General features: G+C 62.0%; 4 protein-coding genes across 9 annotated transcripts in view; 1 reads left to right on the top strand and 3 right to left on the bottom strand.

The window, feature by feature from the left end:
* Window positions 1–27373, top strand: part of PPP5C (protein phosphatase 5 catalytic subunit) — a 263787-nt gene that overhangs the window by 176182 nt on the left and 60232 nt on the right. The window lies entirely within an intron of this gene.
* Window positions 498–3884, bottom strand: C5AR1 (complement C5a receptor 1). Its single transcript, XM_072848749.1, has 2 exons — window positions 3166–3884; window positions 498–2113 (listed from the first exon to the last, which is right to left on the bottom strand). The coding sequence occupies exon 2, from the start codon at window positions 2093–2095 to the stop codon at window positions 1043–1045; it is 1053 nt and encodes a 350-aa protein (XP_072704850.1). The 5' UTR covers window positions 2096–2113; window positions 3166–3884; the 3' UTR covers window positions 498–1042.
* On the bottom strand, window positions 4038–14842 carry CCDC9 (coiled-coil domain containing 9). Of its 5 annotated transcripts, XM_072848747.1 has the most exons (14): window positions 14727–14816; window positions 9084–9172; window positions 8186–8290; window positions 7798–7944; window positions 7455–7712; window positions 7233–7316; window positions 6948–7136; window positions 6655–6842; window positions 6401–6571; window positions 6223–6289; window positions 5685–6123; window positions 5377–5532; window positions 5153–5226; window positions 4038–4502 (listed from the first exon to the last, which is right to left on the bottom strand). In XM_072848747.1, the coding sequence occupies exons 2-14, from the start codon at window positions 9084–9086 to the stop codon at window positions 4440–4442; spliced, it is 1944 nt and encodes a 647-aa protein (XP_072704848.1). In that variant the 5' UTR covers window positions 9087–9172; window positions 14727–14816; the 3' UTR covers window positions 4038–4439. The 5 variants fall into 5 exon arrangements, with proteins under 5 accessions (XP_072704848.1, XP_072704845.1, XP_072704849.1 ...); XM_072848744.1 differs by lacking the exon at window positions 9084–9172 and having other exon boundaries at window positions 14727–14842; XM_072848748.1 differs by lacking the exon at window positions 9084–9172 and having other exon boundaries at window positions 5949–6123; window positions 14727–14842.
* Window positions 18503–26857, bottom strand: SAE1 (SUMO1 activating enzyme subunit 1). Of its 2 annotated transcripts, XM_072848871.1 has the most exons (9): window positions 26698–26856; window positions 24330–24441; window positions 23273–23446; window positions 22229–22371; window positions 21902–22001; window positions 20473–20578; window positions 19705–19849; window positions 18921–18990; window positions 18503–18777 (listed from the first exon to the last, which is right to left on the bottom strand). In XM_072848871.1, exons 1-9 carry the CDS (start codon window positions 26796–26798, stop codon window positions 18685–18687), a joined length of 1044 nt encoding a protein of 347 aa, XP_072704972.1. In that variant the 5' UTR covers window positions 26799–26856; the 3' UTR covers window positions 18503–18684. The 2 variants fall into 2 exon arrangements, with proteins under 2 accessions (XP_072704972.1, XP_072704973.1); XM_072848872.1 differs by lacking the exons at window positions 18921–18990; window positions 19705–19849 and having other exon boundaries at window positions 26698–26857.

Below are 27373 nucleotides of genomic sequence, written 5' to 3'. Positions count from 1 at the left end.
CTGTCCCCATCATCCTCAACCATCCCCACTGTGCCCAGCCCCATGGTGCCCCACTGTCCCCAACCATCCCCACTGTGCCCAGATGTCCCCAACCATCCCTGCTGTGCCCATCCCCGTGGTGCCTGCCCCCCTGTCCCCACTGTCCCCAACCATCCCCGCTGTGCCCGTGCCCATCCCCAACCACCCCAACCGTCCCCATTGCGCCCAGCTGTCCCCAACCCATCCCTGCTGTCCCCCTCGTGCCCAACTGTCCCCAGGGCAGGCAGCACCTGGGTGGTGAAAAACAGAGCCACCACCACCCTCCACCAGCTTCCAGCCCCACAAGGTGAAGCAAGACCACGGGGCAGAGTTTACCACCAACCGCAAGGACTTTCCAGGGGAGGGACACACTCTACGGCACTTATTGCATCACCCGCGAGCTCAAAATCTGCTGAGACAGCAAAAATCTTGCCCAATAAAGAACCCAAAAGGAGAACCAAGGGACTGAGTGTCTTGCTCAAGACTTGACGGAGCTTCAGTATTTATTGGCGACAGTGGACGCAGCTACGGTGAAGTCAGAGGGAGCGTGAAGGGCAGCCAGCCCCCCATCAATGGGGTGGACTTGAGTTTTTGGGGTGATGGGGGAAGGGGGTGAGCTTGCAGGTGGGCTCACCCACATCTTGGACCTCGCTGGGTGGTGGAGATGTGGGGCTGAGAGGGGTTCACAGGGCAGCACAGCTCTTATGGGGCTGAGACAGGGGAGGAGCTGGAAATAGGGTCCATGCTTGGGCTGAAGAAGCAGAAGAACGTGGTATTGCATGCAAGGACAAAGTCCTCTTGCTGCTGTCAGGCCACCGAGGAAGCCAGGAGGAGGTCCCCAGGGGTAGGTGGGCACACAACTTCCCCAGCCTGCGACCACATGGGGCAGCTAGCGGGGAAAGGGAGCGATGGAGGCATCTTCTTCTCTCTACGAGGCCCAGCAGGACCTCCAGGAGAGGAGGAGAAGGTGATGGCCTCAAGCAACACAAGCAATGTTCCCGCCCTGGAGCCACCTCACTCCTGGTCACACTGTGGTGCTGACACTTTGGTCGTCTATGGTGGACTTGGTCTTCATCCTGCTGTCCCCCATGGTGCTGGTGGGGTCGTCACTCAGCACACCCCGCAGCACGGCTCTCCAGGAACGCTGGAACTTGTCCTTGAAGTCCTGGCCCATGACGACATAGATGATGGGGTTGATGCAGCTGTTGATGTAGGCAATGCCGGCCACGATGGGGTCAGCTTCCAGGGCACCCTTGAACAAGCTGCTGTGAGGAAGGGTGGAGGCCAGGATCAACCCCACGATGTGGTAGGGCAACCAGCACACGAAGAAGCTGATGATGACCACCAAGACGAGCTTGATGGCTTTCTGGGAGCGGGCAAAGCCCTTGCTGTGGATGCGGGCCAGCAGGAGGCTGTAACAAGCCGTGATCACCACAAAGGGCACCAGGAAGCCACAGACGAAGCGGGTGACAGCCGTGATGAGCTCGGTGAGGTGCTGGTGGTGCCCCACAGCTTTGTAATCCAGGACGCAGGTGGTCTTCTCAGAGAAGGTGTCAAAACGGGTGGTGCGGAAGATGAAGGAGGGAAGGGTGAGGAGCCCAGCCAGGAACCAGGCGGCCGTGCAAGCCCCCCGGGCCAGCGCCAGAGTCCGGTGGTTTTGGCACCACACCGGCCGCATCACCAGGGCGCAACGGTCAGCGCTGATGGCCATCAGGAGGAGGACACTGGCGAACATGTTGAGGATGGTGAGGGAGGGCACCAGCTTGCAAGCGAAGCGACCCAACGGCCAGTGGTGGTCACGGACCAGCGGCAGGGCCAGGAAGGGCAAGGCCAGGCAGCAGAGGAGGTCGGCCACGGAGAGGTTGAGGAACCAGACGCCATTCACCGTGCGCCGCAGCTCGAAGGCGGTCACCCAGATGACAGCCCCATTGCCCAAGACACCCAGGAGGAAGATGAGGGCGTAGAGCACCAGGATGGCACGGTAGCTGTGAGGGACTTCAAAGCCATCGAGATCATATATGGGATAGTCATCCCAGTTGGAGTAATTGAAGGTGTAATTGGGCATTGAGAAGTTCATCGTCCACCAGCTCCCAACCTAGAAACCACACTCTGTTAGACCATCACTATGACACAATGGTTTGGGTTGAAGGGACCTTCAAAGATCACCTGGTCCAACCCCATCTCATGGGCGAGGACATCTTCTACTAGATCAGGTTGCTCCAAGCCCCATCCATAACATCAAAGAAAGGTTTGGGTTGAAGGGACCTTCAGAGATCACCTAGTCCAACCCCCTGTCATGGACAGGGACATCTACTAGATCAGGTTGCTCCAAGCCCTGTCCAACCTGACCCTGAAGATCCACAACTCCTCTGGGCGACCTGTTCCAGCACCTCACCACCCTCATCATAAAACATCTCTTCTTTCTCTCCGTCATCATCATCTCTCCCTCCATCCAACGGTCCTCTCCCCTCATGGAAAAGAGGCAGCACCTCCAAGACCAGCCCCGGTGAGATGCTCCTCAAGAACGTGTGGTGCAAGCACCCCAAACCGCTCAGCTTCATGGTTTCCCTGTCCCCCCCTGCCCCAGTCACCAAGGAAATAGGCATTTCCCCACTTCCTCGCTGAGCTGCCTTCAGCCGTGTGCCGCAAGAAGTTGGATGAGGAAATGGCAGGGGGGGCTGCAGCTCCGGCAGCTTCTCCAGCGTCTACTGGGTGGGTGCCGTGGGGGATGATTTGGGTTTGGCTCTCAAGCCCCGGGGGAGAAAGAGAAACCTCTCAGTGCCCAAAGCGTCACCCACACCAAGAGCAGGGGGGAAAAAAAAGCCGTGAAGGAGAAGGAGGAAACCACGATGAAGGTCTACGTGGAGGAAACCACGAAGGGTCCTCCGATGGCCGGCTGAGCAACCCAGATGCTGAGCAACCCGGGATGAAGGGGTAAGGAGGAGATAACGGTGTCTCCAACCATCACCCAACACCTAAAAAGAAGCCACAAAAACCTCACCGCACACCCTCAGTGGGGAAATTCCATCCCATGAGCAGAAGGATGGAGACTGCCTAAAGCCCGGCTTTACCCCCACGGCGCTGGATTTTTTTTTTTTAGGCGAAGGGAGAGAGTCTCGCCCATTGCGTGCCCCACCAGCCACTCACCTGGGTCCTCGCCGGCTGCGGCCCCGCTCCCTGGAGATGAGCGGATGGTGCTGGGCTTTTATATGGCAACGAACAGGAAGCAACACCAGGGGGATGGGGAAGAAATAAGCGGTGGAGGCAAAAAAAAGAAGAAGCCACCGGGTGGGCTGGGAGAGGCAGCAGGGCTGGGAAAGCTTCGTCTCCAGGTGTAATGAGGGGGGATAGCGCAGGCGGAGACCCCTTTGCGGCAGAGCCGAGGAGGGGGAGCTGGCGGCAGCGAGAGGAACTGGAAAACGAGGTGTCAACCCCAAAAAGGTGATTTTTTTGAGGGGTATCGGGCTTGTTTCAGCTCAAAGGCGATGCTGGGGAGAGCCCGGGGCATCCCTTGTCCGTCCCCATCCCACCGTGGCCGGGGAAAGCTGATGGGTTTTGTGGGGACCCCCCGGTCTGGGGGACATCACCAGCCACTGCCGCAGAGCCAGGGGACTTCTCTCCCAGCTGGGACCTGCTGCACCCTGAGCGTCCCCACCGGTCCCCGGGGACGCAGGGGGAATCAGGGGACAGCACAAAGTCCCCAGGGGGGATTAGGGAAGAGCCCTCCTGCTCTTACGCTCCTCATTTCACCCCAAAACCTCCTCCAGAGCCCCTGTGCTCCTCATTTCACCCCCAAAACCAGGAACCCCCCCAACAGATAACAGGCACAGGGGGCTTCACAGCCCCGGCAAAGCTCGGCAGCCCCTTCCCGCGGTCCGGTGTCTGCCGGGCAGCCCCTTGCCGGTGCCGGGACCCACCCAGCCTTGAGAAGGGGACACCCATGAGCAAGGGGGGGACCCCAACAGTAAGGGGGGGGACGGGGGACACACACACGCCTGCGAGCAAGGACCAGGCGCAAAGATGTTTTGGAGCTTTATTTTACAAAGAGCCGGTGGGATGAGGCAGCCCGAGGAGGGGTCAAGCCCACCCCTCCCGCCCAGCTCCAGGGCACGGGAGGGGAAGAAGGGGACCCCCCCCAAAGTGCCCTGCCACGGGCAGGAGCCTTGGGGGCAGCTGCCAGGAACTGGGGGTGCACAGCTGGAGCCCCCAAACCCTTTTGGGATCCTCTGCTCCTAAACGCCCCGACACCAGGCTCGATCCACCTCCTCCATGGGCGCAGAAGGGATTCGGGGACCCCCCCAGCAAGGGCCAAAGCCCCAGGGAGGTGCAGGCAGGTGAATTTTTTCTGCCCCCCCCGCCCCCCCTCGCCTCTCTCCCCGGGTTATTCCTGCCGGCTCACAGTCTCTAGAAAGCCGTAGCGGTCACGGCGGGAGCGACCCGGGTGACGGAGGGGCCGCTCGAGGACATCGGGACGCTTGGCCGTCCTGTCGAAGGAGAGAGAGAGAGAAGAAGGAGGCAGCGTGAAGGCAGCTGCCGGCCCCAGAGCCGCGGAAGAGCTCGGGGACGGGGGGTTCGGTCCCTGCCTGCGCCCTCCTGCCAGCCCCACCGCCGGGCGAGGGGCGTGTGGGGCAGCGCAGCCCCGCTGCCGGGTGCCCCATGCTCAGGCGCGGGGCCCGATTCCGCCCCAGGCAGCGGCGGGGAGCAGGGGGCTGGTGCTTTGCCCCTCTCCGAGCCCAGAGCGTTATCCTGGCTCCACAACTTCCCCCCGCCGTGGCTACAGGGAGAGACCAGGCCCTTGGGCTGTTTGGGGAGGGAAGAGTTTAATCCAGGACAGACAGACAGACAGACATACAAACGTCGCAGCCTCCCGGGCAAGCGTAGCACCCGCCAGCCTCCGCCACCCGACACGTTCCCGGGCTTTGCAAGGAACGGGATCCCAAAGCCGGAGATGCCGAGAGCAAAGCGCGGCAGCTCCGGGATGTTTTGCAGGTAGAGTCAGTCTGTCAGCAGGAGCGTCAAGAGCCGGCAAGCAGAAGTGGGAAGGACAGACAGACAAGACAAGAGCCCGGAGGGTGCGGGTGTCAGTCCCCCGTTAGCGGCCAGCCGGAGAAGGCGAGTTCTTACGGAAACGCACCCGCTCGAAGTCCGTTATCTCCACCGTGCCAGGGGCCATCTCTGCATCCGGCTGGTGGGGAAACGTTGCGGCTCCTGGGAGGGGAAAAACAAACAAAAAAAAAAAAAAAGAAAACAAATCGGGGTCTGAACCCCCTGGCTCGCAGGACCCCCCCAGCCTCGGGGGATGCGAAATGGGGAGGGTCCCCTGTGCTGCGTCATCTCCCCCCATATTCCCCTCGCCACCTTGCGTCCCGTCCTCCGCCGGGCTCCCCGCCGCCGCCTCCTCGTGCTTCTCCGAAGCTTCTTGCTCCGTCTTCGGCCTCGCTTCTTCCCCTTGGGGGGGCTCCGCAGGGCTCTGCACCCCCCGGGGGGGCCCAGCCAGCTCCACGGCGCTCAGCCCTGGGAGGGGGAAAGAGACAGTCAAGCCCCGGTTCGACCCCTTCCCTCGTCCTGCTGCTCCGGCTACGCATCCCCCCCAAATCCCAGGGGTTCAGCCCAGGTTTGGTGTCCCCCATCCAGCCCCAATTTGGGCAGAGCCCCCCCACCTTTACCTGGAATCTCTCCGGAAGCCCCTCTCGACTTGGGGACAGTGGGACCTGAAAGGGGACTGTCCCCCAGGCTGCTGCGGGGAGAGGCCAGGTCCATCTCCTCACCCCAGTCCGAGACGGGCCGGTGGCCTTCCACGGGGGAGAAGGGGCTCGGGGGGGTGCCAGCCCCCCCGTCTGGGGCGGCTGCCACGGTACTGGGGGGCACGCGCAGTTTGGGAGCCGCAGCCTGCCCGGCTCTGGGGGGCCGCTGGGCTTTGGGGGACGCACTGCGGGGTGCTTCATCCTCGCTCGACGACCCTGGGCTGCTGCCGCCTTCTTCTTCTTCCTCCTCCTCCTCTTCTTCTTCCTCCTCCTCGCTGACATCCTCCCACTGGTCCTCATCCTCCTCAGGGCTCAGGGAAGGGGGGGGCTCGGGGAGAGCCCTGCTCGGCGCTTCCTCCGCCTGCAGGCACGGGGTTGGGGGGTATCAGAGGGGAAGAAGGGCACTGCGGTGCGGCCAAACACCCGCCGGATCCCCCCAAGCTCTGCCCCGGCATTTTACCTTCTGGCTCTCGGCTTCCTCGCTCGGCGCCGGCAGCTCCTTCTCCTCCCACCGGTTATCGTGCATGCTGGAGAGGAAAAGAAAATCCCAGCGGCTCAGAAACCAAAATCCACGGGAAAACGGGGCTCAGAAAGGAGCCCCCTCCCCAAAATCCTCGCTGGGACGCGACCCCACCAACCTGTAGGGCTTGGTCCCGGCACCCTGGCCGCGGCCCCGGCCCTTTTTCCTCCGCTGGGTGCGATGCGGGGTGAGGAATTCCCCGAAGGTGGGAGGTTTGGGGGGAGGGCGCTTGTTTTCCTCCCCGCCGCTCGCTTCCGAGCCGGGCGCCGCCGCAGAGCCCTCCTTGAACCTAAGAAAGGGAACGGGTGACACCGGGGATGCCACAACCCTCCCCAAATCACCCCAACCCACCCCACGCTCCTCGTTACGTACATGCTATCCGATTTCTCGGCATCCCACTCCCGCCGCCACTGCCCGGTGGGTTTGCGGTGCCGTGCCAGGCGTTCCTGATCGATCTGTTCCCGTTCCTTCTTCCAGCGGACGTATTCAGCTCGCTCCCGACCCGTCATGGAAAGCGTCATGTCCAACGGCCCCCCAGCTTTCGGGCTGGAACGGCGTCCCTGCGGCAGAGACATGGCTCGAGCCCTGTCCCAACTTCTCAAACCCCGCCCGAGGTCCATCCCAGGACCCCCAAAAAACAAGGGGCAGGAGGTGGGGGGACCCACCGGGGTACGTACGGGGCCCTGCCAGGTCTTCTCATGCTCCATCCCCGCCTTGACTTTGTCGAAATCGGCTCCCCCCCAATTACGGACGTGCCGCCGGCTCCCCTCCTTACGATCGGCGTCCTGGAAGGGGCCGCTGCGACGCGGGTCGTCCAAGAAGTTGCGCACCGGGTTCTTCTCATGAAGCCCGTCCTGAGTCGGGGTGGGGGGGGAAGGGGGACGTTGTCACCCCTGGGAGGGGACACTCACGACCGACCGACCTCCCCCCGATCCCCTTGTGCTCCTCACCCGCTGGTTCCTCTCATACTCGGCGATCTTCACCATCTCCTCGTTCATCTTCTCGATGTTCTGCCGCCGTCGCTCTTCCCACTCCTGGCGAGGAGAAACCAGCTGCCTCCGGGGACAGGCAGCACCCCCACACCAACCGGTAACCCCCACCCCTGCACCCCTAGGACGTGGGGTGAACCCACTCAGCCCCCAAAAAACCCACCCCACCCCCAAAACACCCACCTTAGACTTTCGGTCGGGGCCGGCATCACCCCCCATCACCGGGCCGGCCGCTCCCCGGCCCCGCGAGCGCCGTCCCCGGCCGCCACGCTCCCCCGGGGCCACGTCATCGCCCCCCTCCCAAAATGGGTCGGTGGGGTGCTCTCCCCGCGGGGAACGGCCGGAAGGACGCAGGCCGCCGCGCCCCGAACTGCGGGGAGCAGTGCCGCGGCCGGGTTTCGGGGTACCCGATGGCTTCTTGTCCTTCACCACGCGCTTCTCCTGGAGGAAAGGAGATGGGGGGGTTCAGCAAGACTCACGGCAGACCCCCCCTGCTTGCCCCTGAACCCCAACTCCCCCCACTCACCCCGGGGGAGAGCATGACCTGGACAGTGACGGAGAGATCCTTATCCACCCATCTCCTCTCGGACTCGGCATCGGGGGGCCGTGCCCGGCGCAGAGCCGTCACCGCAATTCCCTCCTGCTCCGCTTTCTTCCGATCCTCCTCGATCTCCTGCCGCAGGGATACGGGGGTGAGCCAGGACGAGCCCCCCACCGTGTCCCCACATGGATTTTGGGGAGGTGAAAGACAGGACGCCCCCCCTAAACCGCCCTCCTGTCACCCCGTATTACGTTAAACCCCCCCTGCCTGCTATTAAGCCGCTGCAGGCAGGGGATTAGGGGCTGTAAGCGCCTTCCCTGCCTCTGCGCAGGTGGGGGGGGCAGGGAGGAACCCGGGGCCGAGTGCCCCGCACCTGATAACGCTTGATAAGAGCCTCGTTTTTCTTGCGCAGCGCCTCGATGCGCTTGTCCAGCTCCGCATCCTTCTCCTCCTTCGATCTCAGGTCCAGCGCGGCCGACTGAGGGCAAAGGGAGAGGGATGAGAGCGGGAACCGGCTCAACGCAGCCTCGGCTTGGTCAAGCCAGCCCCAGCCCGGCCGCCCCCTCCACCCCCAGCAGTGCCAAGCCACCCACACGGACCCCCGGAGCCCCAGCCCGGCCTGGCCCCCTTACCCAGCTCCAGCCCGGGCCCCCCAACAAGGTCAAGCCGCCCCAGCCAGCCCTCCAGAACCCCAGATTTGCCTCCCGGCAAGGCCCAACCGGTTCCCCGGAGCCCCAGCACGGCCAGGCCGCCCTCACCGGCCATCCGGAGCCCCAGCCCGGCCCCCTGGCAAGGTCAGGCCGCTCCAGGAGCCCTCCGGAGCCCCAGCCCGGCCCCCGACAAGGCCCAACCGGTTCCCCGGAGCCCCAGCCGCCCTCAGCCGGCCCTCTGGAGCCCCAACCCGGCCCCCGACAAGGCCTAGCCGGTTCCCCGGAGCCCCGGCCTGGCCCAGCCGCCCTCACCCGGCCCTCTGGAGCCCCAGCCCGGCCCCCGACGAGGCCCAACCGGTTCCCCAGAGCTCCTGGCAAGGTCAGGCCGCTCCAGGCGCCCTCCGGAGCCCCAGCCCAGCCCCCGACAAGGCCCAACCGGTTCCCCGGAGCCTCAGCCCGGCCCCCGACAAGGCCCAGCCGGTTCCCCGGAGCCCCAGCCTGGCCCGGCCGCCCTCGCCCGGCCCCCCGGAGCCTCAGCCCAGCCCCCGACAAGGCCCAGCCGGCTCCCCGGAGCCCCAACCCGGCCCCCCCGGAGCGGAGACCCCCCGGGCCGGGCCTCACCATGGCGGCGGCGGGGCCAGGCCGCACACGGACCCCCCGGGAACCGGCTGTCCCCGCCCACCCGCGCGTCAGAGCGACTTCCGTTTCCGCTGCGGGAATGGGGGGGGGGGCTTAAAAGGGCGATGGCAGAAGGAGGAGTGGGGCCCACCGTGGGGCTGTCTGTCGTCTGACTGGCCACCCGTGTGGCTGTCCCTCTGTCCCCTCCCTGACGTCTGTCCTGCCTCCCACTCAGGCTCGGTGACCGTCCCCATGCTGCCCCCTGCCTCGCTGGGGTCCCTGTGTCCCCTTGTGTCCCCATATCCCCATGTGTCCCCATGTCCCTGTGCTCTCCTGTCCCCGTGTCCCCATGTCCCGGTGTCCCCATGTCCCCGTGTCCCCATGTCCCCATCTCAGTGTGCCCTCAAATTCCCATGTCCCCAATGTCCCCGTGCCTCGATGTCCCCGTGTCCCCTTTTCCCACTGTCCTCATGTCCCTGTGTCCCCCTGTCCCCCATGCCAGCGTGTCCCCATGTTGGTGTCCCCCCACGTCCTTGTGCCCCCATGTCCCCCGTGTCCCCTGTCCTCCCACATCCCCTGTCCCCATGTTGCTGTCCCCCATGTCCCTGTGTCCCCTGTCCCCGTGTCGGTGTCCCCCACGTCCCCCTGTCCCTGTATCAGTGTCCCCCTGTGTCCCCACATCCCCGTGACCCCCTGTCCCCGTGTCCCCCTGTCCCCATGTCAGTGCGTCCCCATTTCACCGTCCCCCTGTCCCCCTGTCCCCCGTGTGCCCCTGTCCCGCTGTCCCCATGTCGGTGTGTCCCCGTGTCCCCCTGTCCCCATGTCGGTGTCCCCCATGTCCCCGTGCCCCCACATCTCCCTGTCCCCCCACATCCCCGTGTCCCCCTGTCCCCATGTCAGTGCGTCCCCATTTCGCCGTCCCCGTGTCCCCCTGTCCCCCGTGTCCCCCTGTCCCCATGTCGGTGTCCCCCACGTCCCCGTATCCTCACATCTCCGTGTCCCCTGTCCCCCACGTCCCCGTGTCCCCCCGTCCCCGTGTCGGTGTCCCCCCCGTGTCCCCCCGTATCCGCGTGTCGGTGCCACCCGCCTTCCCGCGCTCCCCCCTCCTCCACGGTGGGCGTGGCTCCCTGCATCCCCCCGCCCTGCCCCTCCCGCGGTAGGCGGGGCTGGAGGCGCGGCGTGGGCGTGTCCCTCCCCCGCCACGCCCCCTGGCTGTCTCCATGGCAGCTGCGGCTCTGGCCGCGGCGGCGCGCGGCGATTGGCTGGGCCGGGCCGGGCGCGCGGCGCCGGGGGGCGGGGCCAGGGGGGGCTCGGCCCTGGGCCGGGACCTATAGCCGGGACCTATAGCGGGATGCACCTGCCGCCGCACCAAGGGATGGAGCTAGAGCCGAGCCCGTAGCCGTACCTATAGCCGGACCCGTGGCCGTACCTATAGCGGCACCCATAGCAGTACCTATAGCGGTTTCTCTGGATGTACCCATAGCAGCACATATAGCCATACCCATGCGGGTACCCACCGGGGTACCTATAGCTGTACCAAAAGCGGTACCTATAGCCATAGCTATAGCAGTACTTATAGAGGTACCTATAGCGGTATCCATGAATGTACCTGTAGCGGGACCTATAGCCACACCTATGGATGTACCTATAGTGGTACCTATAGCAGTACCTATAGTGGTAACTATAGCTGTACCCATAGCAGTACCTGTAACCATACCTATAGTGGTCCATATGGATGTACCTACGGTGGTACCTGTAGCCATACCTATAGCTTCACCTACAGCAGTACCTATAGCCGTACCATTAGTGGTACCTATGTATATACCTATAGTGGTAGCCATAGGTGTTACCTATAGCCATTACCTATGGCTGTTCCCATAGCGGTACTCATAGCTGGTACCTATAGGTGTTACCTGTAGCGGTACCCATAGCGTTACCTAAAACGGTACCTATAGCCATTACCTATAGATGCACCCATAGCCGGTACCCATAGCCGGCACCTATAGCCAGTACCTGCAGCCGGTACCCATAGCCAGTACCCATAGTTGGTACCTATAGCCAGTACCCATAGATTGACCTGTAGCCAGCACCCATAGCCGGTACCTCCAGCTGTACCCATAGCTGGTACCTATAGCCTGTACCTATAGCTATACCCATAGCCAGTACCTATAGTCGGTACCTATAGATGCACCCATAGCTGTACCCATAGCCGTACCTATAGCCGTACCTATAGCCATATCTATAGCCATACCCATAGCTGTACCTACAGCCATACCTATAGCTGTACCTATAGTCATATCTATAGCCATACCCATAGCCGTACCCATAGCCGTACCCACAGCCGTACCTATAGCCATACCTATAGCTGTACCCATAGCCGTACCTATAGCTGTACCTATAACCATATCTATAGCTGTACCCATAGCCGTACCCATAGCTGTACCTACAGCCGTACCTATAGCTGTACCCATAGCCATATCTATAGCCATACCTATATCTGTACCTATAGTCATATCTATAGCCATACCCATAGCCGTACCCATAGCCGTACCTATAGCCGTACCCATAGCCATATCTATAGCTGTACCTATAGCCGTGCCTGTAGCTGTACCTATAGCTGTACCCATAGCCATATCTATAGCCGTACCTATAGCCGTACCTATAGCTGTACCTATAGCCGTACCTATAGCCGTACCCATAGCTGTACCTATAGCCGTACCCATAGCCGTATCTATAGCCGTACCCATAGCTGTACCCATAGCCGTACCCATAGCTGTACCTATAGCCATATCTATAGCTGTACCTATAGCCGTACCTATAGCTGTACCCATAGCCATATCTATAGCCATATCTATAGCTGTACCTATAGCCGTACCTATAGCCGTACATATAGCCATATCTATAGCTGTACCTATAGCTGTACCCATAGCCATATCTATAGCTGTATCTATAGCTGTACCCATAGCCGTACCCATAGCCATATCTATAGCTGTACCTATAGCTGTACCCATAGCCGTACCTATAGCCGTACCTATAGCCATATCTATAGCCATACCTATAGCTGTACCTATAGCCGTACCCATAGCCATATCTATAGCTGTACCTATAGCCGTACCTACAGCTGTACCTATAGCCGTACCCATAGCCATACCTATAGCCGTACCTATAGCTGTACCTATAGCCGTACCCATAGCCGTACCTACAGCTGTACCTATAGCTGTACCCATAGCCATATCTATAGCTGTACCTATAGCCGTACCTATAGCCGTACCTATAGCTGTACTCATAGCCATATCTATAGCTGTACCTATAGCCGTACCTATAGCCATACCCATAGCCATATCTATAGCTGTACCTATAGCTGTACGTATAGCTGTACCTATAGCCATATCTATAGCTGTACCTATAGCCATACCTATAGCTGTACCTATAGCCGTACCTACAGCTGTACCTATAGCCGTACCCATAGCCATATCTATAGCTGTACCTATAGCCGTACCTATAGCCGTACCTATAGCTGTACCCATAGCCATATCTATAGCTGTACCTATATCTGTACCTATAGCCATACCCATAGCCATATCTATAGCTGTACCTATAGCTGTACGTATAGCTGTACGTATAGCCATATCTATAGCTGTACCTATAGCCATACCTATAGCTGTACCTATAGCCGTACCCATAGCCGTACCCATAGCCATATCTATAGCTGTACCTATAGCCGTACCCATAGCCATATCTATAGCCGTACCTATAGCTGTACCTATAGCCGTACCTATAGCTGTACCTATAGCTGTACCCATAGCCGTACCTATAGCTGTACCTATAGCTGTACCTATAGCCGTACCTATAGCTGTACCCATAGCCGTACCTATAGCCGTACCTATAGCTGTACCTATAGCCGTACCTATTAGCTGTACCTATAGCTGTACCTATAGCCGTACCTATAGCTGTACCCATAGCCGTACCTATAGCCGTACCTATAGCTGTACCTATAGCTGTACCCATAGCCGTACCTATAGCTGTACCCATAGCCGTACCTATAGCCGTACCTATAGCTGTACCCATAGCCGTACCTATAGCCGTACCTATAGCTGTACCTATAGCTGTACCTATAGCCGTACCTATAGCTGTACCTATAGCTGTACCTATAGCTCTGTTCCCCCCCGTCCCCGCCGGTTCCCGCACGCTCGCGCGCTCCGCTGGATACAGCGCCGCCGCGGGCGCTGATTGGCTGCGGCGGAGGCGGCTCCGTCCAATGGGAGGGCGACGGCGGCGGCGCGCGGGCGGGCGAGTGGGGGGGGGGCGGGCGGCCGGAGGGCCCGGCCGGGGGGGCGGGGCCAGGGGTGACCGGCGGGGCAGGGGGCGGGGGCAGAGGTCAGGGGTCAAGGGTCAGGGCCGGGGGCCGGGGTTGTCACCGGGCAAAGGGACCCCTCGGCGGGGAGGGGGATTGGGGGGGGCCCGTGTGCGCCCCGTCTTTTGGGGGACCCGGGGTGGCACCGGATTTGGGGCGCGGGCCCGGGGGGCCCCGGGGGCGGCGGGGATTCGCCGCGGCGCCTGGTTGGCCCCTTCCCGCTGTTACCGGGGCGGCGGCGGCGGCGGCGGCACCTTCCCTGGAAACGGCGGCGGCGGCGGCTGAGTGGCTGCGGCCGCCCCGGGACCCCGCCCCGGCCGTGGGAGGGGGCACGCGTGGGGGCACCCATGGGACAGTGCGGGGGCGGGGAACCCCTGTGCAACGGGGAGCGGGGGCCGGGGGGTTCTGGGTTGCACCCCACGGGCCGTGACCGGTGGGGGTCCGGTTGGACCCCCAGCACCCACCGCCGCGAGTGTGTGCGCGGGGAGCAGGGTGAGGGGGGGCCCCACGGGTACCCCCGGCACCCCGCCCCCCCTGCGCCCACGCCCCCCACCCCCTCCCCCGGGGGGGGGATCCCCGACCGCCGCCGCACAAGCCCGAACTTGTCCGGGGCGGGGCGGGGCGGGGCGGGAGAGGGGCGGGGCGGTGACGTCACGAGGGGGCGGGGCCCTGCCCAGAGCGGGCAGCGCGGCGCGCGCTGCCAGACCGAGCCGGTGCCGGTGCCGATCGCAACCCTCCGCCCCGCACGGTTCATGCAGCTGCAGTGAGTGAGGGGCGGGGGGTCCACGGGGAGGAGGGGGGACACGCGTGGGGGTCGTGGGCACCCACACAGCGGGGGTGTGGGGGTGCGCGGCGTGGGGTGGAAAGCGGGTGGGGGGCAAGGAGCGCGCGGCGTGGGGTGGAGGGGGCGAGGTGGGGTGCGCGGCGTGGGAGCGGGACGAGTGGGCTGCGTGGGGTGCCCGCCGTGGGAAACGGGGAGGGGACGGGGGGCAACGTGCGGTGGTCCGGGCAGAGCCCCCATACCCCCACACACACCCCACACACCCACTCCACCCGTGGGGGTTGCCCTCCGTGAGGAGGAGGAGGAGGAGGGGGTGCCACGCGTGTCCGCGGCGTGTCGGGGTCGCTGCCCGGTTTGTTTACAAACACCGCCCGCTCCCGAGGGCGCCCCTGGTGGGCGCGCGGGGAGGGTGGGGGGCGCGCAGCGGCGTGGGGGGGTCCCGCCACGCGTGGGGTTCCCTCCACCCACCACCCCCCCTCCCCGAAACACACACACACAGCCCCACACCCACCCGTGTCCGCAGAGCCCCCCGGGTGCGATGGCCAGACCGCTGCGGGAAGGGAGCCTCGCCGAGCCTCCAGCCCCCCCCCTGCCTGCACATCCTGCCTGCGGGGGGGGCCCGCTGGCCCTGCCTGCACATCCTGCCTGCAGGGGGGCGGCGCTGGCCCTGCCCGCCCCCGGCCCCCCCCGCCGCCACCCCCGCCTGAGCTGCGCCTGTCCCGGGGCTCCCCCCCACCTTCGTTCTCTATCGCTGCGGGACGCGGGGACCCCCGCACCCGCCACCGCCCACGGTGAGTCCCGTGGGGGGGGGTGTCCACGCACCCGTGGGGGGGGGAATCCACGCACCCGTGGGGGGTGTCCGTACCCCGGGGAGGGGGGGGGTCCGTCCTCCCCAAGTCCCCACGGAGCCAGTTCGCTGCTAGCTCCTAAGGGCATGCCCCCGCCCCCACTCCCACTCGTGTTTTGGGGGGATGTCAGCTGCCTGTGGGGCCCCCCACCCAAAAAAAATAAGGGTGGGAATTGTTCTGGGCTTTCCTGTTGACGAGCCCCCGTATCCCGGCGCGGGCAGTGCAGGCAGCACTGCCCTGCCTGCTGCTTTGGGGAGGGGGGGGAACCTGACCTTGCCCCCCCCCCCCCCCCCTCCAGGCGAGTTTCAGCCCACGGAGGATGGGGCCCACGAGGGACCCCCCCAAAGTGGGGGGAGCCGGGGGGGGGCTGTCCCCAACGGTCACCTCCCCGGGGAAGCCCCCGGCCCGGAGCAGGAGCTGGGTGCCCGCCTGCGCCGCCTGGGCGACGCCTTCCAGCAGACCTACGAGCAGCAGGTAAGGGGGGGGGCACCCCAAAATTTGGGGGGGCGTCCCCAGGGACACTTTGGGGGCACCCCAAAATCCCGCATCTCTCCCCCCCCCCCCCATTCCCAGTGTTATTCCCCCCATTACCAGTGCTTTTTGCTCCCTGTGGGGATGGTGGTTGTTATTTGGGGGGGGGCAACCCCAAAATTGCGGGGTGACACCCCCAAAATTGGGGGGGAGGCATCCCCAAATTGGGGGGCTCCCCTAGGGACACGTTTGGAAGGGGGGGCACCCCAAAATCTCACCTCTCCCCCCCTGTTCCCAGTGCTATTCCCTGGGCTTTTTGATCCCTGTGGGGATGGTGGCTGTTATTGGGGCACCCCAAAATTGCCGGGGGCACCCCCAAAATTGGGGGAGGCATCCCCAAATTGGGGGGCTCCCTAGGGACACTTTTGGAAGGGGGCACCCCAAAATCCCACATCCCACCCCTATTCCCAGTGTTATCCCCCCCATTCCCGGTGCGATCCCCCAGCTTTTTCCTCAGTGCAGGGAAGCGGGGGGGGGCTGTTATTTTGGGGGGACACCCCAAATTGGGCGCCCCCCCAGAAAAAGGGAGCCGCCGGCTTGTTTGCACGCGCGCGTGCGAGCCAGCCGCTGACTCACAGCCTATAAATAGCAGCGGGTCTATAAGGCAGGGAGCCGCCGGCGGCGGGAGGGCGGGGGGACCCCTAAAACCCCAACCCCCTAATTAACCCCCCTAATTAACATCCCCCCATACACTAATTAAGACTCCTCGCCAGCAGCGGGAGCAGCGGGGCGGCATCGGCGGCGTTTTTTGGGGTCACCTCTACCGCCTGGTCTCGCAATTGCTGGGAGCCGTCTACAACCTGCAGGCAGCTGCCTTGCCCGCGCGGGAAGGCAACTAGCCCTGCCTGCACCCCTGCCTGCGCTCCTGCCTGCACCCCTGCCTGCGCTCCTGCCTGCGCAGACCGCAGCGGGGTGTTCTGTGTGGCCCCCCCCCCCTCCGCCACCACGGTGAAGAGAAGCTGCCCGGTGCTGCGGCTCATTGCTGCCCGCCCCCCCCCCCCCCCAATTTCTATTTATTTAATTTATTGGGGTTTTTTCGGGGGGGGGGAGGGGCGTGGGGAGCCCACGGGGGGGAGGGGGGACACGGGGGGGGCACCCCCAGCCCCCCCATACGGTGCTGCTGCGGTCACAGCCTCCCCCCAAAAAAAAGAACCCCACGGGGTGGGGGGCACATGGGGCCGCAGTGCTCTGTACATACTGTATGTTGGAGATGTATATAGGGAGGGGGGCTGTACATTATATATAGGGGAGGCAGTGTATATAGGGGGTGGGGGGATTGTATATAGGGGAAGACAGCGGCTGTATATGATCAGTTACTTTTTTGTACGTTTCTTTTCAATAAAATGAATTTAAGGAGAGGGTGTGCGGCCGCAGTGCTTGGGGGCTGGGGGTGCAGGGTTGGGGGTCTGTGGGGCTTGGGGGCTGGGGGTTTGGGGGTCCGTGGCATGTGGGGCTGCAGGGGTTGGGGGGCCATGGAGTTTGGGGGTGCAGGGTTTGGGGGTGCAAGGCTTGGGGGGCCATGAGGTGTGGGGGTGTAGGGTTTGGGGGTCCAAGGAGTTTGGGGGTCTGTGGGGTGTGGGGCTGCAGGGTTTGGGGGGCCATGGGGGGTGGGGGGCCATGGGGTTTGAGGCTGCAGGGTTTGGGGGCTGCAGGGTTTGGGGTGCAAGATTGGGGGGCCATGGGGTTTGAGGCTGCAGGGTTTGGGGGCCATGGAGTTTGGGGGTCTGTGGGGTGTGGGGCTGCAGGGTTTGGGGGCCATGGGGTGTGGGGGGCCATGGGGTTTGAGGCTGCAGGGTTTGGGGGCTGCAGGGTTTGGGGTGCAAGACTGGGGGGCCATGGGGTTTGAGGCTGCAGGGTTTGGGGGCCATGGAGTTTGGGGGTCTGTGGGGTGTGGGGCTGCAGGGTTTGGGGTGCCATGGGGTTTAGGGGTCCGTGGAGTTTGGGGGGGGTGTAGAGTTTGGGGGTCTGCAGGGTTTTGAGGATCCGTGGGGTTTGGGGGGCTGCAACACTGGGGGGCCGCAGGGTTTGGGGGTCCATGGAGTGTAGGGCTGCAGGGGTTGGGGGCTGCAGGATTTGGGGTTCCACAAGGTTTGGGGGTCTGCAGGTGTTGGGGTTCCATGGGGTTTGGGGATGCAGGTCCACAGGTTTGGGGGTCATGGGGTTGGGGGTCCATGGGGTTTGGGGGTGCAGGTCCACAGGTTTGGGGGTCATGGGGTTGGGGGGGTCCATGGGGTTTGGGGTGCAGGTCCACAGGTTTGGGGGTCCATTGGGTTTTTGGGCTGCAGGGCCGTGGCAGGCCACGGGGTTTCAGGTCCATGGTGTTTGGGGGTGCAGGGTTGGGGGTCCATGGGGTTTGGGGGTGCAGGTCCACAGGTTTGGGGGGTCTGCAGGGTTTGGGGGTGCAGGGTTTGGGGGTCCATTGGGTGTTTGGGCTGCAGGGCCGTGGCGGGCCACGGGGTTTCAGGTCCATGGTGTTTGGGGTGCAGGGTTGGGGGTCCATGGGGTTTGGGGTGCAGGTCCACAGGTTTGGGGGTCTGCAGGGTTTGGGGGTGCAGGGTTTGGGGGTCCATTGGGTTTTGGGCTGCAGGGCCGTGGCAGGCCACGGGGTTTCAGGTCCATGGTGTTTGGGGGTGCAGGGTTGGGGGTCCATGGGGTTTGGGGGTGCAGGTCCACAGGTTTGGGGGGTCTTCAGGGTTTAGGGGTGCAGGGTTTGGGGGTCCATTGGGTTTTTGGGCTGCAGGGCCGTGGCGGGCCACGGGGTTTCAGGTCCATGGTGTTTGGGGGTGCAGGGTTGGGGGTCCATGGGGTTTGGGGGTGCAGGGGGTTGGGGGGGTCCAGCCTCAGCTCGGCCCGTCCCCCCTGCACGCGTTACAGCCAGCACCAGCTCAGCTCCAGCCCCAAAGTAAACCACTTTTTAAAAATCAGCTTTTATTAACCCAAAAAAAAACCAAACCACCAAACCCACCCATACAGAACCACGGGGTGCCGGTGTACCCCAAATTTAGCCCGTTATCGCTGCGGGGGGGGGGTTCACCATCCCACCCACCCCCTCCAAACCCAAAGTGGGGGGGCTCGAACCCCCCCCCGAGCTCAGCTGGGGCCCAGGCACTCCACGATCCCGTTGCCTTTGATGCCGTCGAAGAAGAAGAAGTTGTTGTGAGGGGGATCCCGCTGGGACAAGGCCTGGGGGGGACGGATGGGAAATGGGGGGGGCAAGGAGAATTCGGTTACCGGAGAATTGGGGTTCACCCCATCACTGAAAAAATAAAGCATCGTGACATCCCCCCCCACCTCAAAAAAAATAAAAAATAAAACCCAGGCGCTACCTTGACCACCTCCTGGCCCAGGACGCCTCCGACCACGGCGCAGACGGGAGCCATTTCGGAGAAGCAGTAGCTGGAAGGAAGGAAGAGCAATTCAACGGCAAATCCCGGAGATACCGCGGTTTTCCCGAAAATAAAAAACTTCTGGCTCTCGCTAAAACACCAAGGTTTCCCCCTAAAAAAAAAAGGAGTCGGCGGTGGCAGGGACACGACACCGGCGCGTCCCCTTCGCGTGCTAAAAATAAGCTCCTCAAAATGCCGGCCCTGCATCCCGTTGTTTCCCCCCCCCGCCTCCCCGCGGCACATTCCCGCCATTCCCGGTGGGCAGCGTGTGGCAACATGCAGGCAGGGATGGGGAGGTCCCGGTGAATGCGCCGGAGGTGAGAGGGACCCTCCCGGGGTTGACACTGGGGTTCGGAGTCACCGCGAGGACACGGGCAATGGCGATTTCTCTACACCAAGGTCCCGGCGAAGCCGGCTGGGATTGCTTGGGATCCCAGCGGCGGAGAGAGCCGGAATCTGGCCCGGTGTCAAGCCCGGAGGCCTTGGGGAAGGCGGTGAACCTCCTCCAGCGAGCCGTTAATCCCCGGTGAGGATGACCCAGAGGAAAAACAAGGACACGCAGGGCAGGTGGCGGCTCAGGTCACCGCCGTCGTCCTCCCGGTGAGATTTGTGGCGAAATGGGTGTCGGGAGCTGCCGGAGCTTCTCCGGCACCCGACTATCCAGCAGGAAAGGTGTAATAATGGCTAACGAGGCGCCAGTGATGCGCTCGGCTCCCCACCGCACCTGACGAATTCATCCGGCAGCAGGTCGGCGCCGACCCCCAGTGCCTCCAGGACGTCACGGCGGATCTGGAGCAGCAGCTTCGAGTCCTCGGCGTAGTTCTGGGGTGAAGGATCCCGGCCGTTATCCGTCCGGAACTTCAACAACACTGGGAGAGGAAGAGAGAGAGTCATCCCGCTGCCAGCTCTGGGTGCCGGCACGCAGCTGCCGGGAGCTTTGCCACGCAGCTCTGCCGGCAATTCGGGAGAAGCTGAGGGGAGCAGCAGCTCCCCGTCTCTTTTAAGAGCTCCTCGGTCAACCCGCCGGCACTCCGAAGCGACCGCAAAGTGGGTTTGGGAAAGCTTGCGTCACCGGCCGACGCTCCCAGCTCTTCCCAAGGAAAAAGCCCGGCTCTGAAATGCTCCGGGGTGGCTCAGCTTAACCCGGATGCCTTGGCAGGAGCCAACGCCAGAGCCGAAAGCTTATGGTGAAGGAGAGCGACGAGTAAACGGGGCCCGAGCCTTGCGGCGGGGCACTTCCGTACCAGGGAAAAGGCTGTTTCCAGTCGCCCAGGTATTTTTAGCTCCCCGCTGTTACGGTAAAACTCCCCAAAAAACCACAAAGCCAACAACAAAAATCATCAAAAGCTCATTTTCACCACAGGAAGCGACTCACGCTCGCTCGCCGTGGCGGATCTCAGGGAGCGCACGCCTGGTTTGGCGACCGGACGAAGCCGAATTTCCTCGATGCCAGCGGGGAAAAGCAACGGGAATTAAGGAGGCAGGGACTTACCTTGGAGGAGGAAATAATCCGGGGTGGTGCGTTTCAGCGCCGTCTTCGCCTTCTCCCCGCTCCAGTCAACGGCCAGAGCTTCCTTCAGCTGGCAGAAAACCACCCGCTGCGAGGGGAGAGACGGCGTCGGTAGATGGGGGGTCCTTTGGCACAAGTGCGGCGCGAAACCCCCCTCATCCCGAGCGGTGTGTCCCCCCTTCCCCTGGCAAGGCAACCCAGCGTCAACCCCCCCCACCCCAGACCCCGTCTCGATGGCACGAGGGTCCCTTGACGGCACGAAGGTGCCTTTTGAGATGAGGTCGATAAGCGAGCGGTGACACCGAGGGCTGGGAAACGAAAGCCGCTTTCTCCTCATCTTCATCACAGGGAGGAAGGGGGGGAAATCAGGGAACGACACGCTGCCGCTCGTCTCATTTGCAGTGGCCGGCTCTTGCCTGCGTGTCCCTGTCCCCATTTAACTCAGCAAGGGGACCGGGGTACGGCGGCAGGGACGAACAGGAGAGCCAGGCAGCGGGAGCAGAAAAATAATTGGCTTTTTTCCACAAAGGGCAGGAGGGAGAGGAGAGGAGAGCGGGATCGCCCTCATCTTCACACAAGGACCTTGGCATCCAGGCGCAAAACCTTTGGGATCGCGTCTCCGCAAAGCTTAACCCAACGGGAGGACATCTCAGCGACCCGTTCTCCTCATTAAAACGTTTTAAGGTAACGCTAATAGCCCTCAGCGTCAAGAGTTTAGGATGGGATGAAGGTTTACTGAGCATAAACTCCGGAGTCTTTGGAAAAACCGGCTGTGAAGCTCAGAGGTATTAAATGAGGGAGTTTGAAACTCTCCCCGACGTCAAGTCCCCCTGCTCCCGCACGGATATGGGGAAAGGCTTGGCAGAGCCCCGGCCCTCTCTCGGCACGCGGGCTCTGGCATCTCAGAAACGGATCTGGAGGAATTTGCCGTATCCGAACCCGTCGCGTTCGGAATCGCCATCCCCCTGAATCGCGGGAGGGCGACAGCTGGTTCGATCGGCATCCGGGGAATATTCCCAGACCTTCCGAGGGGAAGCTGCACCCTCCAAGCGATGAGGGGGAGCGAAAGGGACACAAAAGGGCGTTAATCTGCTGGCTCAGCTCGCATTCTCCTCATAGCCAGATAAAGTCGAGGGGATTTCCACTCCTCCGTTAAATTTCCAGCTGGGAGACCAAAACAATGCCCAGGCTGGAGGCATTTAAATGTGAAAAGATTTTGCTTTGGAGCAGATTTTACCCCCTTGCCGCCCCCCAAGACATGGAAAAACCTTCCCGCCCCGAGCCGGGAGTCTGGCAGAAGCCACCCTGCTGTGGCTAAAGCGCTGCCCGGATAAACCCTCCGGCTCTCCCTCGGCCAAATCGACACGCTCTTTGGGTCTCGGATGTCTCCGCAGGGGTTTTTTCCACTCACCTTTTTCACCATGGTGGTCTCCGATGAGTCAAGTTTGGCTTTTTTGGTGTCTGGCCCATCTTCCACACCCGGGCTGACTTTGGCGACTTTGGTTTTCTCTCTACGAAGGGGGAGGAAAAAAAAAATGAAAAATTGAGCTCGCTTTGAGAAACCACAATCCTCGTTCATGCCGCTTGGCATCAAACAGTCTTTTATGACTTAAAATCTCCAGGGTCCCAAAAGCAGGCAGCCTCCCCGAGTGGGTGAAGGAAGCCAAAACACCCATGCCCTTCTCACGGGGCCGGTTCTCCTCTTGCCACCCGCTCCCCCAAAAGTCCCCCGACTCACTCCACGAATTCGTGTTCCCCGAGGTCGGCAAACATATAGCCGTGGTAGCCGAAAACGTCACCGGTGAAGAACTTGATGCTGTTCTTGTGGCAAATCTGATCGATCTTCACCATAACGTCCCGGGAGCAGCAGGTCAAGCAGACCTGCAGGCAGAGAGGGGTCGTTCTCAGTAGAAATTGAACAATTCCCCCCCCCTGAATTCCACCCTCATGGGGTTATTAGGGGTGTGTGAATTCTTCCCTGCCTTCCCGGGACAGCGGGGAAGGTTTTCCAGGTAGATTTGGCATTTCATTCACAGCGGGGCGTTAACGCTGGGGGTAATTATCAATTTTCCCCTCCCGTCACACAGGCTAGTTCCAGCAGCCTTCACTCCGGGGATAATTAGGAGGTTGGGGGATACGGCATCCCGTTTCCGGATAATTTTGGTGGGAACTGGGGGGACGAAGCTAAACATGGATATTTTGAAAGCTCAGGGCCTGTCTATCCTGGGAGCAGAGGAGGATACGTAGCCTGGGGTAGCTCCCCGCAGGGACACATTATTATAATCAGCGCTTTACGTTCCCCTCAACAGCTCCTGCCGCCCTGCAGTCGGGCAGGAGCAGGCAGCTGATCCATGGGAGCTACAAGACCCGGATGCGTTGTTGTTCCTCCTCCTCCCCTCGCTTTCAGAGCCGCTGCCGGATTTTTCACCATCCGACAGGAACGCTGAATTGGGAAGAAGCCACATTGGCTGCGGTTCCTACAACTACCAGCCCCATTCACACCCCAAAAAAAAAAGCAGGCAGCAGGCAGCCGCTGCCTGCTGCGACCTACGGAGGAGACCAGAAGGGGAACAGATGCCGTTTGCGAACAGTCAGGCAGCTCAACCTGTAACCGCAGCGCAAAAACCCGCGCCGACAACAAGCAGGCAGCTGCCCGTGGCTCAAGGATAGACGCTCTCAGCGCTAACGCAATCAGAATAAAAGAGCAATTAGTGAGGAGACTTAATAATAAAGTCAGCAAGCCCCTTCTCCTCCGACCTTTCTCTCCCCCCGCCGCACGTACTGCGTCGAACTGGGTGAAGAACTCTTCGGGCTTGCTCTCCACGCTCTCGGGGTCAGCTTTCACGTCCACCATAGGATTGAGGTTCTGCGCCCGCTCCAATGAGGCTTCGGCTCTGTTGCGGCCCAAGGAACCCACGGGGATGAGGAACTGAGCTCGCGTGTCCTCTTGGGAAACCTGAAACAGGGAAAAAAAAAAAATGGAGAGATGAGTCTTCCCATGGACTCAGGCAAGGTGGGAAAAGCTCCCAGGGAGAATTACAGCGGGTGCTTCACAAGCGGGAACTCACGCCTGGAAGGGAACAGCTAAGAGGTGCCATCCTCGCCGCAGGAAAACTCATCGCGAGATAACCGGAGGAAAAAAAAAAAATCTCTGGTTATTTTACGCTATTCTTCAATCCCCCGCAGCTTCGTAGCTCACTTCTCCCCGCTCCCGAGCTCGCAGCTCCCTCTTGCGCCTGAGGAGACGCCACGCCGTGACCTAGAGGCCACGCTTGCGTGAGGAACACGTTCAGCCGGCGCCGGCGATGTTTGCCACAGGGAAATAAAGCTCCAGATTGGGAATTAAAAGCCACCACAGAGTCTGTTTAGGGGCTCCGGGGTCCACGAGACTCACGGCAGGAGCTTTGAGCCCCACGTCTGCTTCACATACGCCTGCCAGCCCCAGATAAAACACGGGAAGGGGCTGTCCCGACGGAGATAGACAGGAGAGGGCTGGGTGGAGGGCTGCTAACGCCAAAGCCACGTGTCCCCAGAAATAAGCTGGCTTCTCAGAGTGGGGCGCAGAACCCGAGGACATCCAGAAAGCAAGAGGGAAGGCTGCAGTTCAGCCCCCAGCTCGAGAGTGGGCGGAAGAGCGCAGCCTGGCATTGAGCTGCCAGGCGAACGACTGGAAATGCAAACTCTACGCACCCCAAAATTCCATCCCAAGCAGAATATTTATCCCAAAAAGCAGCGAGTGAGTCCTCCAGTGCTGGCACCATACCGCACCAGGGTACGGTGAGTCTGGGAGCTTTGCTAAGCCCCAGCACCACAGCCAAGAGAAGCCGCAAGCTCCTCACCTGCTGATGGTCCAGCATGGTCAAGCCTTTGACTCCTGCCAAGATGAGATTCTTCGCCACTTCTGCTCCGAGACCCTTCATCCCCACCAGCAGCACCCGGGAAGCTCGTAACCTGCGACAGAAACACTCGGTCAGCGTTAATGGCTCGGCTGGAGCGTCCCCCGAGGGGTTGGGGTGAAGGGGAATCGGCACTCGGAGGGAAAACACGGCGGACAAATACAGCTGGACAGGAAAGCCACGCTCCTCGGCATCCCCGCCTGGGGAAAAGCAGGTTTAACACGATTTGGAAGCAAAGAGAGAAACACGCGGGCTGTCAGGAGTGGGTAATTCCGGAAAATTCACAGAAAAGAAGAGCATTTGCAGCTTTGGAAGAGGGAAGAACACTCAAGTCTCACGCTGCTTTTCAGCAGACGGGGTGGGGGAGGTTGCAGGTTCATTACAACGCATGCTTCGGGGTTCCTAATAGCCCCCCCAAAAAAGGGCTGAGGGCTGGAGCTGCACCGGCATGTGGATAAATTATAATTACTGGGAAATTAATACATTTTTGTGTATATTTATTCCAGCACAAAACCGTACTGCAAGTTTTAAGTTTTCCAAATAACTGACCAATATGTTTTCCCTGCCTTTTATCATTTAGATATATTCCCCCCCTCCTGCCTTGGAAGTCTGTTATTCATTAGTTTGTATCAGTTTTCCGACAAAATCAAGTTTACTCGGCACCAAGTGATAATCCGGGCTGTTAAATAGAGACTCCTGCTTTTTTGGCCTATTTTCACGCTCGTTTTTATCTGCGTCCAGATGTTCATCTTTGTATTTTGGGGTTGTTCCACTTTCTCCCGAACAAACCCCATCGCTGCTTCCCAGGGGAACACCTAAGAAATTTAAAACGGGCAGAAATCTGGACAGGCTGCAGAAAAGGACCAAAAAAAACCCAACCTTGAAAGCTGAAAAAAAAAGTTCTTAGAGAGAAAATAGGGGCTGAGCAAGAGGGTTTCTAGCAGGGAAAGACCCAGGAACCGGCGGGTGGGAGCAAATGCTTTGCAATTCCATCTGGGAATGAGTCGGAAGCTGTTTACCCCCCCCTCCCAGCTTCAACTCCAGGAGGCACAAATTTCAGTCACGTGCACTACGGCGAGTTTGGCTAAGCCTGAGTTTTGCATGGGGTCAGGCAGAGACCCCACAGACCCCCACAAGCCCCTATAGACCCTATATGTTTACATATCCACCACCAACCTCTCTCTGAAGCCCCTACAAAGCTCCTGAGGACCCCCCGCAGCGGCTGCAGTCACCACAGAAGCCCCTACAGGGCCCTCTCGCAATGCTGTAGGGTTCCCATAGTCCTCCACAGGTTCCTATAGGGCCCCCATAAGCCCCTCCTCACATTGCAGGGCCACTCCAGGCCCCTATAGGACCCCCCACAGACTCCTCCAAGGCCTCCATAAGCCCCTCCAAAGACCCCCTCACATTGCAGGGCCCTCGCCCAGGCACCTATAGGACCCTCCCTCACATTGCAGAGCCCCCATAAGCCCCTCCAATGCCCCCCTCACATTGCAGGGCCCCTCCAGGCCCCCCACAAGCCCCTCCAGGCCTCTGTACCTCATCCCAAGCTCTCCAGGCCTCGACAGGCCCCCTCACAAGCTCCCTTCACGTTTCAGGGCCCGCCCCCCAGGCCCCTATAGGGCCCGCCACAAGCTCCTATACACCCCCATAAGGCTCTCCAAGGCCCCCTCACATTGCAAGGCCCCTACAGGGCCCCCTGAAGCTCCTACAGAGCCCCCATAAGCCCCTCCAAGGCCCTCCTCACATTGCAGGCCCCTCCAGCCCCCCTCGAAGCTCCTACAGCGTCCCTCACAGTCTGTAGAGCCCCCATAACCCCCTCCAGGCCCCCATAGGGCCCCCCAGAAGCCACTCCAAGGGCTCTCTCAAATTGCAGGGCCCTTCCAGACCTCTATAGGGCTCCACACAAGCTCCACCAAGGCCCCCCTCATATTGTAGGGCCCCTCCAGGCCCCCCACAAGCTCCTACAGGGTCCCTTACAGGCCACAGGGCCCCCAGAAGCACCCCCCAGCTCCTCTAGGGCCCCCGCAAGCCTCTTCAAGGCCCCTCTCGGGCCTATAGGGCCCCCACAAGCTCCTAAAGGGTCCCTCACAGGCTGCGGGGCCCCCATAAGCCCCTCCAGGGCCCCGCAGAAGCCTCTCCATAGCCTTCCTCACATTGCAGGGCCCCTCCAAGGCTCTGTAGGCCCCCCACAAGCTCCTTCAGGGTCCCTCACAGGCCGCAGGGCCCCTAGAACTTCCCCCCCACCCCATCTAGGGCCCCCCACAGGGCCCCCCTCCGGTTACCCCCACGGGCCCCCAGCCCCACTGACCGCTTCTGGGCCTCCAGCCCCCATAGCCGGATCTGCCGGTCATACTGTGCCGCCTCCTCCTCGCTGATGCCGCCGGGGCCGCCCTCCTCCTTCTCCACCATCCCGCCGCCGCCGCCGCCTCACGGCCGGGGCAGCGCCCCCTGGCGGCCCGCGCGAACGCCGCGCGGCACCCGGCACCGCTCCACGTCCACTGGGGGGGGGGGGAATCCACGCCCTAGCACGGAAAACCCCCGCGGCCCCACGCCGCGGCCCCATAGGAGAACCACCTCGAGTGGCTTCTTCCGCCGTTCGGTCCCGCACTGGGGCGTGCGGCCGCGTCGCTCGACTAGGGACCTCCCCGTGTGTGCTCAGTTGCGCAGCTCTCCCCCCTCCCTCCCGCTCAGATGGACTCGTCCTCGCCTCACCTCCTCGGCACTTTTCGGACGTTCCCGCCATCTCCCGTTCACCTTCGGCAACCTCCGGCACCTTTCGCTGAGGAAGGAGGGGGGCGCTCGGGTTTTTCCGGCATCGCTCGGGTTTTTCCGGCATCATTCGGGTTTTTCCGGCCTCCGTGCGGGGCGCTGCCTCGGCGCGGCTGCGTGCCGGCGGGCGCCATTTTGTGTGCCTGCCCGTGGAGCGCGGGGCGGGCGGGCGGATAAGCTGGGCCGGGCCGTGCCGAGCCGACCCCCGCGCTGTA

The sequence above is a fragment of the Ciconia boyciana genome, chromosome 33, assembly GCF_034638445.1.
Source record: "Ciconia boyciana chromosome 33, ASM3463844v1, whole genome shotgun sequence".
Lineage (NCBI taxonomy): Eukaryota > Metazoa > Chordata > Aves > Ciconiiformes > Ciconiidae > Ciconia > Ciconia boyciana.
Note: the sequence above shows the minus strand (reverse complement) of the source record. Positions and strands in the feature narration are given on the sequence as shown.